This window comes from Mastomys coucha, unplaced genomic scaffold (genome assembly GCF_008632895.1).
Source record: "Mastomys coucha isolate ucsf_1 unplaced genomic scaffold, UCSF_Mcou_1 pScaffold16, whole genome shotgun sequence".
Classification (NCBI taxonomy): Eukaryota; Metazoa; Chordata; class Mammalia; order Rodentia; family Muridae; genus Mastomys; species Mastomys coucha.
Genome location: NW_022196898.1, coordinates 40586926 through 40601817, shown reverse-complemented (window position 1 = coordinate 40601817; position 14892 = coordinate 40586926). Strand labels below are relative to the sequence as shown.

The 14892-nt window shown below is 41.9% G+C and overlaps 1 protein-coding gene across 1 annotated transcript; it reads left to right on the top strand.

The window, feature by feature from the left end:
* Positions 1-353: 353 nt before the first annotated feature.
* On the top strand, positions 354-2979 carry Prr9 (proline rich 9). The gene is made up of 2 exons (XM_031374646.1): positions 354-1230; positions 1838-2979. The coding sequence occupies exon 2, from the start codon at positions 1857-1859 to the stop codon at positions 2205-2207; it is 351 nt and encodes a 116-aa protein (XP_031230506.1). The 5' UTR covers positions 354-1230; positions 1838-1856; the 3' UTR covers positions 2208-2979.
* The last annotated feature ends 11913 nt before the right edge of the window (positions 2980-14892 follow it).

Sequence of the window (14892 nt, the reverse complement as noted above, 5' to 3'; positions counted from 1 at the left end):
GGTTTCTCTGTGTAGTCCTGGCTATCCTGGAACTCACACTGTAGACCATGCTGGCCTTGAACTCAGAAATCTGCCTGCCTCTTTAAGGATTTTTTTTTCCTTTGGCATAAGAATTTCTAACCACACCACTAAATGCCATATATATTACAAACATAAATATTATGGGGTTTCATAAAGAAGTGAATTTCTTTCTAGTTTACAGTGACCAGGGAAGACTCTTGAAAGGTGATAGACTTGAGTATAGCGTGAATCCTACTGAGTCCAGAGAAGAAGGGCTCATCAAGTAAAAGCGACAAGACATAGAAAAAAATGGGTATATTGCTTTGAAACTTTTCCTTCCACTTCCAGTTTTCATTGGCCTACATTTGACAAGTTCTTCAGGAGGCGAGGAGACACACTCACCTGTTCCAGCTTGTTTCCTTGGTTACGTGGAAATTTCTACCTTTCAAAGGGCACCAGAATTCAACATACAGAAAGTGAGGATGGCCTCTTCTCTTTTTCCCTTCACCATATTACCTGACTCAAGAGGAAGAAATTACTCTAATTTTTCTCAGGACTTTTATGCAGGAAAAAAATTCATTCTGCCTAGGACACTGTGGATCCTCAGCTTACAACCCCAAAGCCAGTCATTTTCCTTGGGTCTGTATACCTACCTCCAAGCCAAGATCAGTGTCTGCCTCAATGTGTAGAACCATGGCTTGAGATAGCCTAGACAAAATGTATGGAAGGGTTTTATGCTTCATGTAGAAATATCCAGTGGAGATGTATGAAATAAGCCATACAAGTTCATAACTCAGATGGACCCCAGGCCTTAGGCATGGATTCTTCCTACCTCCAAAGATGTGATGAGGAAGGTTGATCTTATCTCTTACCACATCCTGAAACAGTATGAGGAGACAAGAGACTTCAGCCCCGGTTTAACAGACAGATAACATTTTATAGACATTCTTTTCCTGCTGCCTTTAATGAAAGAGTTCTGTGTGAAGCTCCTCCCTGCTGAGGTCTGGTGAGAACCCAGAGGCCAAAATGCAGTCTGATTAACAGGCATCACAGCAGTGACTCAAACCATTCATGATTTCAGATGAAGCTTGTTACGGTGACTCCACAATTAGGACTTTAGCCCACGTGGCCTGTCAGTCCTCCAGGAGGCTATACCAAGCACTGTATAAAAGTCCCCACCATCCTAGATTCCACAGTCCACATCCTTCATTGAATCTCATTGAAGATCAGGTAAGCATTTCCTCTCTCATTCTCTCTCTCTCTCTCTCTCTCTCTCTCTCTCTCTCTCTCTCTCTCTCTCTCTCTCTCTCTCTCTCTCTCTCTCTCTCTCTCTTTCTCTCTCTCTCTCTTCATCTCTCCCTCCCTACCTCTCTTCCTCCCTCCCTACCTCCCTCCATCCCTCCTCTCTGGTGTCCCTTCTCTCAATCCCTGATGTTCCATTTCTGAGAGGCCACCACTGTTCCTTCCTATCCTAGACTATACTTTCCACTATTGTTTTTAGACAGCTTGCCATTTCTTGGTCCATTTTAACTATCTCTGTTTAGTGTTTAATTCTGTTTAGTGTTTTGTAAATGATTTTTAAAAATTGTTAATTAGATTCTGAGGAAGGACTAGACTAGACAAAAGCACAGAAGAATAGGAGAATACTTTCATCTTGGAAACAAGTATCAAGGGGATCTAAGATAGAGATTTTTAAAAGAGGAATAAAAATCAGACTTGGAGTTAAATATCTTCTCCCCCTATCCCACTCTCAATCCTTCACACTCATGCACACCTTTCTAGTTCCCAGCCTTGGTGTTTTAATGTAAAATGTCTCAAATTTTCTGTTTATTTTCAGGCTCTTCAAATCACCTGAAATGTCTTTCAGTGATCAACAGTGCAAGCAACCATGTGTGCCACCCCCATGTCTTCAAAAGACCCAAGAAAAGTGCCAGACACAAGCAGAGGATGTATGTGTCTCCCCATGTCAGGACCCCTGCCAAGATAAATGTCCACAACAAGCTCAGGAGGTATGTGTTTCTCAGTGCCAGGAGTTAAGCCAAGGAAACTGCCCACAACAAGGCCAAGATCCATGTCTACCTCCAAGCCAAAACCAGTGCCTTCCTCAGTGTGCAGAGCCATGCCCAGAGCTAGCACAAACAAAATGTGTGGAGGAGTTCCCACAGAAGGTACAGGAGAAGTGTTCATCCCAGAGCAAGGGAAAGTAGCTGCTCAAATGCCATCTGGAGTCAAGAAGATGGCCAACAGAAGAAATTACAGCCATAGTCCTTACGGTGACCTTCTCCTGTGGGTATCTCTGTGTAAGATACTGTCTTGTCTCCTGACTTCCTCAGTATTCCAGGACTTGGTCTGTACCTCTGAAGATAGTTCTCTGTATTTTATCAACTCCTGTGGATAAGTGTTCTCAGCAGCTGGCAGACGGTCAAGAGTGTGGGAGTGGTGTGGTTATCGAGGCAGACCATCAAAGCCTAACACAGCTCTCCTGGGGGAAAACCTCACTCAGCCCCTGGTACACAATGGCCAAGGATGCCTTCATCCATCTTTCAGAGTGCAAGTGTCTCTTCCAAGCCTCAAGAGAATCTAAATTTAATAGCTTTATGGTGAGCATCACTACTACAATGGGTATTAAGAAGTTGGTGATGCTACAAAATCAAAATTGGTTTAATTTTGTTTTTGTGTGCTAACAAAAAATATGGCTGAACATTATAATGTGCTCTGTGCTTTGTAAAATTCAAATAAAATGTTTTAAAAGACTGAATTCAAACAGCCAATAAGAAACACAAGTTGGGATCTTTAGATCTTTGTCAGTCTTTGTGCTCTGTAGATGATCTGCTTTGGACCATTTGGTTTGAGATGGCTTTGGATACTCTGACTGCTCTTTAGTTTGTGTTTCTGTGATAGGAGCTGGCTTCTCTCCAGCTTCCTTGCCTTTTCCCCCTGGTGAAAGTAAAATATATAATAAAGCTCTGTCTAAGGCTGATTTCTGATGTGATGTGTGTCTTTTCCTTACCTCAGCTGTCTTTCTGAGAATTATATTCTTTTGGAAGTAAGTCTGTGGAAAGAATGAAAACCTATCTCAAAGATGCACAAAACAGCAGCAGAAAGATCTCCTTTGGATCACATAGACCAGCCCCCACACAACCTCTGCAGGCTCATTTGCATACACTTCACATATTAGAAAATGTAGCAAAAGCTGACACCTTCTTATGCTGAAAACCTCAGACCCAGAAACTTTCCACAATAATCTACTCACTCTTTGGTGTGGTTTCCAGAAGGAAGAACTGAAATGAAGGGAGAGAAATTGTGTGGAAGAGCTGCTCCAAATAAACCTATGGACAGCTACAAATAGCAGAGAGAAATAAAGGTGCCTCTGAGATTAATCAAACGTGAGGACCAAAATTGTTTGTCCTGTCATTTGGCCAGATTTTAGTAAAGCTAATATAGGTGACCTGGCTGTGTTCTGGTGCTTCCCCACCTAAGGATAAAATACAGCTGTGAACATGTGCATATGGGCCAAGGAGGTTCTGCAATGGCATGAAAGAGCCAACGGCTGGATCTTCATTTCTTCATGAATGCCCTAACCTGGCCTGTGGGGAAGATATATCAAGGCTTGGCCTCAGAATAGAACAGGAGCTTCTTACCCATCCCCTGCCTTCTCCCTCTGCATTCCTGAAAGAAGGAGATAGAAGGCCATTTGGAGAACATGTTTAACTTCTTTAACTCAACTGAGGATCTCCTGGCACATAGATCATACTGGTCTCTCAAATTTAGAGATTTTCTAGGATAAGACACAAATATGACAGAATTTGAGGAAAGGTTTCAAGCAGCAATGTAGAATACTATGCAGACAATATTGGCTGCATCCTGAGTTTTGTGCATTTTCAACAAGATTCTCACAACAGCTTCAGGGAGTTCAGCTGTCCTCTATTAAGGAGCATGTTTGACCTTACATAGGGCCATGTAATTCAGAATGCTAACCCAGACACTCTGAATCCTTAACATAGCTCTTATTGGCATTACAAAAGTTCATGTGACACTCAGGAAGGTTTTCAATTATCTCTTATCCTCATAAGCAGTATCCAGTCATTTTCTGAATGCCAGGCACTCTGCCAGTTACTGGAGGGATGATGAGCCAAAAGATCAGTATCCTTTCTGCCATCCACTCTCACCAACACCTTTCGCCAAACTTCTCTGGACCTCTCAAGTCCCTGACCATCTCCAGATACCTGAATTAGAGTTCTTTTGACCCACTGGCTAGCTGAATAGTTTTTTTCTTTCTCACCCACTTTCTAGCCTGAAAATATTCCATTAATCTCCAGGGCCTAGCTAGTTCACAGATGAATCCTGCAAGAAGATCCCTAAAATCCTATCATTGAGACTTCTACTGAGCTGACAAGTCTCACTGCTATGTCTCTAGCTTGGCTCAAGTACAGAAAAGGTCTTTGTCCACTAACACTAAAGGCACCCATTGCAATCCAAAATCAGATACCCAGACCAGTAGACTAAGTATAGGCTAATGAGCACGGATGGTCCAACCATATCAGATAGAAGAGGAGCCAAGTGATTACAGGGGAGGCCTCTGTGGATGGAAAGGGTACTAGACTGCAGATTAAAGATAGGGAAGCAGACTCCAAGCAGCTGGAAAAACCTTCATCTAGGTGTCATGGGAACCTACATCATCTTGTGCTCACAGAACTCTGATCCAGGCTTCACAATCCACGATCACAAAGCCTGAAGGCCATGCAGACAGTTGGATCAACCATATGACAGCCAGATTACCCCAGCTGGCTGCATGTGTGATAAAGCCATTCAGAGGAGAAGATGCATTATCAAAGAGATTCCCAGATTGGGAGTTCTAGGTGAGAGTTAACTGTGTGTGACAGTAGTGGGCCTGTGGGAAATAAGTTCAAGGGAGGATGACGTGGGTTTACTTATTCAAAAGAGCTATGGAGAGTCCTATCACCACCATCAGTGTGTTGAACTTGGCTCCAAAGAGCCAGGATGGCATGAAAAAGAAATGTAACTGGAGCAATTGGGAAGAGAGTCAACCAGAGACTTGACATATATTTAGTTAAAAATAAGTTGGGGGGGTAAGGAAGCAGGATAGTTGTCCTAAAATATTTTAAGAGCTTTAATAGACAAAGATGAGATTTCTATGAAGTATAAAAGAAGAAAAGTTAGAATCCACAGGCAGAAGCTGTGAACAGTGGGTCTGTTTTTAAATCTTTCTTATCATAGAAGCTGCCTGGATGCTGTAGATACATTGTAGCTCCAAGAACTGGAGATGCACAAGAAAGCAGGTGGCAGGCAAACTTTCCAGATGTTTCTAACTCTCGGCCTCATTCAGCTGTCTGGGAAGAACTGGGATGGAAGCAAGGGTTCTCTCTAGAAGCATAAGATCCAAAAGCCCTGACCCTGACCTGAAGAGGCAGAAAGGTCACTGGCATCTAGAACACTTTTTGATGACTTTCTGAAGGTCTAGGGTCCTAGGGACCAACAGAGTTTGTGGTGACACACTTAAAGCCAAAATTAAGGACAAGTAAATAGTAGGGATAGTAGGGAGTAGCTCACTCATATTTAAGGTTCTCTTTAAGGAGCCAAGATATCAGTCCTAACTCCATTGTAGTAATTCCTGGATGATCTCCAAATCTAATCTCCCAGCTGGGCTGTTTTTTCCATCTTCTCCTCTTCTATCCTTACCTTTTGGTCATCCCCACACATGTGGCTGACTTGTTTTTCTACCTGACAACTCTTCACAGTCTCCTTTCCGCCCGCACTTGTTTTTTTTCTGACTCAGTTTCACCACTTTTGTGTAGACCAGTCTCTGAGATCTTTTCTTGTGTTTCCTTGATCCCCTCATAATTAGCCAATGAACAGAACCCCTGAGGCAGAGACAAAGAGGATGCTACCCTCTGGGACCTCCTTACCCTAACTGATGAAGTGATCTACTCATCTTGGTTTATCTAGGAATTTCCAGATTGTCACAGTGAAAATTCTGGACCATGGGAAGCCACCCAGTTTTGGACTAGCAGGGTCATCATTTTGCCTCACAGTGTACCTGCATATAGAGACACGATGCTTGATATTGTAGGTCCCCAGAAGTAAAGCAAGTAAGGCTGTTCATACTGGAGCTATTTATAATCCTGAGACTTTTATGGAAAACTGAAGAGTCGAATACCTGTCCCCTTTGTAAACACAGTCACTGTGATTTTGGTGGGAAGCTAGATCAGCAGGTAGGTACCAAGGATATTACTATATAAACCTAAATTAGCAGGTCCTGGCCCAGACAATTGGTGTACTGGGGCATATGCCCTGTCCCACCACCCCCATTTCCATATAGGCCTTCTCAACTAAAGCTTCCATACCTCCCCTTTTTGCAGCCTGCCTCATAGCTTACCTGTTCTCCTTTGAAAGCGACTAAGAAAGCTTTTCTCCTTTCCCAACAGCACCACCTAACGATCACAGATACCCTCAGCCTTCTTCTAGACACATTATACCTGGCATGATTCAGAGAGGGCCAGTCTCTGAATAGGCTGGTTCACAAACAATTAGCCAGCCTGTCATAAGGGAACGGAGAGCAAATGTGGGTGCCAGGAAAACAGAAGCTGCAGAGATTTCTGCAGGACACAGGCCCCTACAGAGCCTGTTTCCTGGTGCTGTGTTTGCTGGTTGGCACTGACCAATGTTTACTCCTCCAAATAAAAGGAACTGAAGGGTGAGGTCTCCACATACAATGATATGTGAACCAAGATTGAAAATCCTTCAACTAAATAACCTGGCCAGTTTTATTTTTACTGTCATTGAAAATATGCAAGCAGAAACCAAGTGTGTGTGTGAAAGGGTTTTAGGAATTGGGGACTAGATTTCTTTTCAGGATTTCAATTGTCATATACCTTTGCCTTTGAATTCCTTACAGTTGCCCTGAGATTTTGTTTCTCTCTAAATGAAATAGAACAGCTTTCACTGGGCAGCCACCAAAGGCATGCCCACAATTGAAAAACAGCACTAGCCTCTCAAACCTATAGGAGAAAAGCAACGAGAGGGAACTGTCATTCACTTACTGCTTCCACTCTCCCACAGTACTCTGGAAAAAGGTACCTTAAGTGATTAGTCTTCTAGAGTCTCAGGTTTCTATGTTATATACCATAGCAACAAAAATATTTCAGTATGACCAATAAGCATAGGAAAATACTACTTATCCCATTGTCTATCAGAGAACTATAAATTTAAAAAAAAAAAAAAAAAAAAAAAAAAAAAAAAGGAAACCAACCAACCACAGTAGAACACAGCATACTGCCTGGGAAGCCTAAAATTAAAGGGCAGAATACCAGTATATATAAAAATAAATCATTAAACACATAATGCACTGAAATAAACACATATGGATTGAAGTAAATAAATAATCCTAAATTTTGTTATACTAGAAGTGGAAAGAATCCCTTAGTATAAAAGTCAAGGAACCAGAGAATAGTCCAGGTGAAGAGAAGATAAAAAAATCATGAATAGAAAAACAAAGTATTTGGGGGAAAATCACACAGGCGTGCTCGTGCACGCGCCCAGGTGTGTGCGCGGACACACACACACACACACACACACACACACACACACACACACGGATTACAAAGATAGAATTTGATTAAGAAATATAAAAATATAAAAGAAGGGTTGTGCATACAAGAGTCAATTCCCATAAGGCTTTGTCCTAAAAATAAGAAAAAATATTAAATATTTTAAGGCATTAAAGTACTAATGTTGGTATTTAGTCTAGGCTCCACCCTACAGTTACCTGGCAACAGCCAGGTGTGGTTGACTCACTATAAAAGGCTGCTTGCCCACCTCTCTCTTGCTCCTCTTTCTCTATTGCCCTTGCTCCCTCCTTACCCTCTCTCTCCCCTTCCCCTTCCCCATTCTCTCTATATGCTAATGGCAGGCCTCTACTCCCCCTACCCTCCCACCCTGCCTTCTTCTGTCTCTACTACTCAGTCAACTCCCCTTCCCATGTCCTAAATAAACTCTATTCTATACTATACTGTCCTGTGGCTGGTTCCTCAGGGGAAGGGATGCCTCAGTTATGGACCTGCAGAGGCACCTCCTTCCCCCAATCCACACCTCGCTTCTACCAAACATATCCCTGCCTTCTCTTCATTTTTGTAAAACACAACAATTATTATAATTAGATTGTAACCTTCTTCCAGCCAGGAGCTGGTTCTCAGACCTTGCCTTGCCACAAATAGTCATGCCTCTCTCCAAGCTCCTGTAAATAGCCACGCCTCTCTCCAAGTTCCTACTATTAGCCACACCTCATTCCAACTCCCTGCAACCCCGGAACTCCCACCTCCAGAGACCGAAGATGAAGATGCTGATTGGGCCGTGAGATGCTGACGGACTCGGGGAGGGGTTTCTGCCTGCCTGCTTGTAACAGAGTCAGTTGAAATACACATGGAGGACTGAAAGCACACCATGCCTCGGTCCCATTTTTTAATCCCCTCTCGCCATCCGGATCCCTTCTCTACAGGCTCCTATCCCTCTCCCAGAGAACCTGCTCATATTTAGCTGCAGGCAGCAACATTAGATATTTAAAATATCACTCTAGTTAACAGTATGAGAATGGATTACAGAAAACAGGTTAAAAAGACAGAAGACACCATTGCTTTAAATTTCTAGAACTATCACTGCATAGCAGCAGCCACCATCTGATGAACTGGGGCAGTTGGAGTGATGATGATCAGGAAAAGAAGGTGACTAGGAACTCAGTTTTTAGTGCATTCATGTTCAGATGTTTATACCCAGGCAAATACAGAAAGTGTTCAGAGTCAGAAGCTCCAGTGTGGGGAAGTGGAAACTACCCTGGGGACCTGTGGTTATGTGGGTAGTATGCAAATTTTAAGGTGATGACATCACTGTCAGCAGTATGTAGATCATGAAGAGGACTCAAGACCATGCTGCTGGAAACTCACACCAAGTGGGTGCTGAAGGGAAGACTTTAGGGAAATGGTAGAGAAGAAACAGTGAGCGACATTAAGAGAAAATTCAGGAAGGAGCAAGTTTGTAACAATTCCGATGCTGTGGAGAATCAGTAAGCAAACTGATACTGCAGCACAATGGGAGTAGTGAGGTCGGACAGTATCCCAGGTCAGCCACCCACTGATGCCTCAATCACAAGTGCTACTCATGCACTCTGTATCTCTAACACACATTGGCTTTTTTGTTTTGTTTTGCTTTGTTTTTGTTTTTGTTTTTAGTACAAGGAGTTCATTACGTGTTTTTTTTTATTTAGTTTAATGTTCTTTCTTTTTTTATTTTCTTTTTTTATTAGATATTTTCTTTATTTATATGTCATACGATATCTCCTTTCCCAGTTTCCCCTCCAAAAAAAACCCAAAACAACAAAACAAAACAAAACAAAGCAACAACAAGAACAAACCCTTGTTCCCTCCCTTCTCCTCCCTCCCCCTGCTCGTCACCCCACCCTCTCCTGCTGACTGGCCCTGGCATTACAGGAGCTTATACTGGGGCATGGAACCTTCACAGGGCCAAGGGCCTCTCCTCCCATTGATGACCGACTTGGCCATCCTCTACTATACATATGCTGCTGGAGCCATTTGTCCCACCATGTGTACTCCTTAGTTGGTGGTTTAGTCCCTGGGAGCCCTGAGGGTACTAGTTAGTTCATATTGTTGTTTGTCCTAAGGGACTGCAAACCCTTCAGCTCCTTGGGTCCTTTCTCTAGCTTCTTCATTGGGGACCCTGTACTCAGTTCAATGGATGGCTGTCTAACACACATTGTTTTCCAGTCCCACCTTTCATCAGGTTCCTGTAGACAGTGATGGTTGAATGAATGAGTCACTAAGGAACTGAGGGCCTAAAAGTTTTAATAACCTGATCAAGATTATCCAGTTAGTCTGTTTCCTGATATTGTTTAAAAAGTGAGATCTCAGCCTGCCTGTTACTTATACTTCCCTGCTATTGTAGTGATAGGCACTTAGGCTTATTCCTGTGGAGGTACAAGGATAAATAAACCTTTTCTTCTATTAAAAAGTTATCCAGCCAGAAAGCATCAGCACTGGAATCCACGCCATCTGAATGCAAGATATTCTTGATCTAAAACTATACCCATTAGCCAGGAAAAAGACCTCTCTGGTGACACTTTCCTTCAGACTTAATGCAGCATTTTGAAAAGTATCACATCTACCTTCAAAATGGAATCTGATGCTTAAGAGTTCATCCAAGCATCTGTCTTAGGAGTGATAGGTACTCCTCCAGAGCACCTAATTGGAGGATAATGCACCTTTGGGTAACTCCTTCTGCAAAGCAAATGCATGTTTTCAGTCAGATCTGAGATCTTGTCTCAGTCAGGCAAAATGTGAGCCTGACAACTCATAGTGTGAATACAAGTTCAGAGGGGAGCTCAGTATTTAGAGCTGTGAGTCTGGGATCACATTGAAACATAGTCAGGGTCAATGTGGGAAAGATGGGTACATTTTGTGGTGAGGATGGTGATGGTGATGATGATGATGAATATGAGGATAAATATGATGTAATGATATTGGAGGGGTGCTATTTGAGTGAGAATGTCTCCCATAGCCTCATGTATTTGAACACTAGATCCTCAGTTGGTGATGCTGTTTGGGGGGTGGAGGTTAGATATAGCCTTGTTGGAGGAAGTGCATCACTGGAGGTGGACTTTGAAGCCTCACATTATTCCCAGTTGCTCTCTCTGATTTCTGCCTATGGTTCAAAATGTGAGGTCTCAGCTTATTGCTCCTGCTGCCATGCCTCTCTGCTATGATGGTAATGGACGCTTCTCCCCCTGACATCATAAGCCCCAATAAACATTTCCTCCTATAAGTTGCTATAGTCAGGATATTTTGTTGCAGCAACAGAAAAGGAATGAATACGGGAGAGAAGAATTAATATTCTCAGGCATAAATCTGCCAACAGAACTTCTCTGATCACATTATCTTTCATAAATAATATCAGAGCATCATACCTATCTATAGCTTAATTATTATATTCCTGTTTACTTAATCATCCTTTCATGATGTGAATGAGAACAAAAAAAAATAAAATAACAAAAATCTCCAATGTTCTAGCTTGGAAGACTAGGTGAATTCTAGAGTGCTTTTAGAGAGGTGAGTACTAGGAACTCAGAGTCATATGCTCAGAAATGTATGTGTGTATATACTTAAGAGTTGCTATCACACAGAATATATTAGAGATAAGAAAGAGGATACGATAACCAAGATCAAGGAAAAGAGGGCCCCAATAAGCCCAGGGTACTGTTGGATCTCAGTGTTGAATAGAAGAGTAAGAATCTATAAAGGAAACATGGAGAAAATAAAGCTAAAAGGATGGGGAGAGAAGATAGGAGTCCAAAAAGGAAGGATGATCAATAGACTTACGCAATTCTAGTAGGGCAATAAATGCAGCATGACCATGAAATTTTAAGTGGCAACTAAGGAGACAGATTAGAAGAGAATAGGTTGAGGGTCTATAGAGAGGGGTTGAAGGAATGTTTGGATTCACCAGGACTGGTTTACTATCTAGAGACAACCTGGACCAGACTCACCTGAGGACATAAAAGGCTGTAATGAAGGATGTCTTGCTACAGAATTCTAGGTGTGGGTACACTGCTGAGGGAAAAGCAAGGTTGAGCAGTTGCTCCCCAACACCAGCAAAGAAGCCAATGCTGAAGCCCAGATTTCCATTTATAAGGCTTCTATGGGTGGACCTGGACTACTCATATAAGCACCATGCCCCAGTTACAAAAGTAGCCACACCTGAGCCTTTAATACCACAGAAGCTGAATCAAGTGCAAATGTTTGAATCAGGTCCAAATAGCAAATGCTCTTTAGGTCAGGAAGGATTCCATACGTGGCTACTCCTCATAGTTCTTTAAACTCCTGTCTGACTCTGTGCCTCTACTGTGTTCATCTGGGAGAGGAAGCAACCCTTCCATATTATTCTGTAAGATCTCACACACATGATGCTTGCCCACAACATTCTTGCACACCATGTGCCACAAGCATGTGCATGAGCACACAGAACCAGTACAATGATTCTGAATAATGAGACCAAGTCTCCCTTGCCCTTGATGAATCAGGCTAAGAGGGTAGAATGTACTGGCCGTAGATTTCATCTATGTTTAATCAAGCCCGTATATGATGACTGAGTGATTGCCATCAGTGTACTCTCTCCATTGCTGGAAAATGGGGCATAACTAAGCTCAGGGAGGTTTCAAGATGAAGAGGAAGGTATTTCTGCCCTCCACAAGATGGATAGACACAAAACTGATCCTGAGGAACAAGGAAAAGCCCCAACTCAGAAGACCTCTCAAATACAAATCTCCACACAAGACTTGATGTCATCTATACCACACACACTCACCATCACTCATTTCAAACTTTATTTCTTATTGCATAAAATATCAATAAAAGAAAACTACTGGCTCACTTGTCCATACTGAAATTAAGAGCTCAGTCCTCAAATGACAAGGGCATGTTTCTAGCTATGTATTGACTACTCTGGCTGGAGCTAAAAGTAGGGTCAAAACATTGAGTCTGGACTCTAGTACTTAGATAATTGCAGCTTAACTCATCTATCACCCAAAATTTATCTTAACCCAATTTCAAATGCAGAAATTTTGAGCTCAGTGCTACAGTGGCTGGGACAGGAGGGACTAGGGATGTGGACCTGTCCCATGTTCACACAGCCCTGGAAAAGACCTAATGAAGTCATCTCACTTCCCAAATCTACTCCCCCTATCCTAGCCCACCCCCATCCCCCACCCCACAATTCTACAGACTAGGGGTAAAACACTTGAGAGATGGCTCAGTAGGGCTGACTCATGGAAAGGGCTGAAAGAAGAGGAGGCTTTCACAAGAAGCTTTTAACATGTTGTAAGAAAGGGCCAGGTGAGAGGCAACAATTAGAACCAGCTGGTAATTATCAAGCCTTCGGCTAGACCCTCCAGCTGACAAATACCCTTCAGTGTGGGCATCCCCAGATGCTGCTAAAGATAAAGATAGGTGAAGTAGCACTAACTATTCTATCCACAGCTTCAAGTTATGTTAAAAAGATCACTCTACTTCACACTACAGACTGGTAGTGAGTCTGTGAACATTAAAAATGTAGGCAACTAAATACAAAGGTGATTATTCGTCAAACTGGTACGATGTGCCAATCATCTACTATTTCACTCAATAAGCATGTAGTGGAATATTTGGCTTGGGATTCAGCCAGGTCCTAGAAGTTCTGAAAATAATAACACAATTCTCCTATCCTTATGTCATTAAAGCTCACTAAGAAAGGAAGATGCAGAAACAGAAAAAAGAAAATTACAACATACTAGAAGAAAAAAAATGTCACAACAGTGTTTACTGTTTAAAAAGTAGCATCAGTTAGCTTTTGCTTCATGGTAATATAAATTCTGTGGTCTCAGGCTCATTACTTATAAATGAAAATTTTACTTTTTTCAAATAGAAACTTTCTGATTCATAAATTTTATAACATCAAAAATTCAGAGAAATTACTCCAAGCCCAAAAGTACAACTTCAATCCTTTAGTTGGCAGAGTTAAAACAAATGTTAGGAAAGATGGCAAATATTTTCACATGATATGAATCTTTGTTTGATTGACAGAAATGAAAGCCAAATGAAGTACTTTCATACAGGACGTAGGTAGAGTTCCAAGAGACTAGGTTCCATCCTCCATTGATCATTCATGCAAGAAATTATCTTGGAAAATTCTGCCTGGAAATTCATTTAACTCAGGAAACTCATTGTTTTTACAAGGAGGCTGGCAGTGAAACCATTTGCATTTCATTAGCCGAGGGGGTGCTGAGAAAAGCCAGCCAGGAGCCTTGCAGAAGGTTTTGAGGTTTTTTTGTTTCCTTTTGTTGTTGTTGTCTTGGGTTGTTGTTGTTTGTTTGTTTTTACTCCTTTTGTTTCAGTAACTGAGCAACCTTTTCAGGTTATTTATCAGGGCACAATTCTCTACTTATGCTGTAGGGCAGGAGACTCAGCCAAGGATGTGGGTATAATCCCAACTTCCTAGAGAAAACCCTGCCTTTTCTGTGGGTGGTTCCAAAGCCTATTTCCATTCACAGGCAGATAGACTTCCTTCTTGATTAGAGCAGTGGGTTGACTTCTTCATTTTCAGGTTTGATTATCAACCTAGCAACCAACTAAGCAAATAGATCCAGTAAGTGTTTCAGGTCCATATCTTAGAGGGGAACTTCTTATCTGCAGAGGCTAGACTGTCCAGCCAAAACAATAGTGATTACTACAACTAGTACTTTTGTGCGCCTGTAGTGTCCCACACAACAGCTGCCTCATCTTTGATTTTTTTTTAAACCAGAACATCACTTACATTTATTTAAGATGTAGTGTCAGTGTTAAAATTGCCATGATTAAGTTGTAAGTGCACTAAGAAAATGTAGTCATTTAAATACCTTTAAAGTCATTCCCTCCAGATATGTCTAGCCTCTCAAAGACTTGATGTGCCAGTGTGGGGGAGGGGAAGAAGGGAAACATTGGGGTCCTCCAGCTGCTCAGAGGAGAAAGGGAGGAGGGGTGTGAGAAGGTTTGTAGGAGAGAGTGACCAGGAGAGCATCAGCGAGCAGGATGTGAATAAGTGTAAAAAAAAATTAATTAATAAAGTAATTCCCTCCAAAAACTGAGCTTTTCTACCACCACACATCACACACTGCACACTACACACAAAACTTCCAAATAGTTCTCCTTTTGGAGGACTTTCAGTTAATTAGTGACCTGCTTTATAGACACTGAAAGACTCCTTTCCCCAAATAAAAATTAACCTTGACAAATTATGTATTGCATAGATTTCTTTACTTCCAACCCAAAATGCAAATACCATACAGAATAGTTTTAA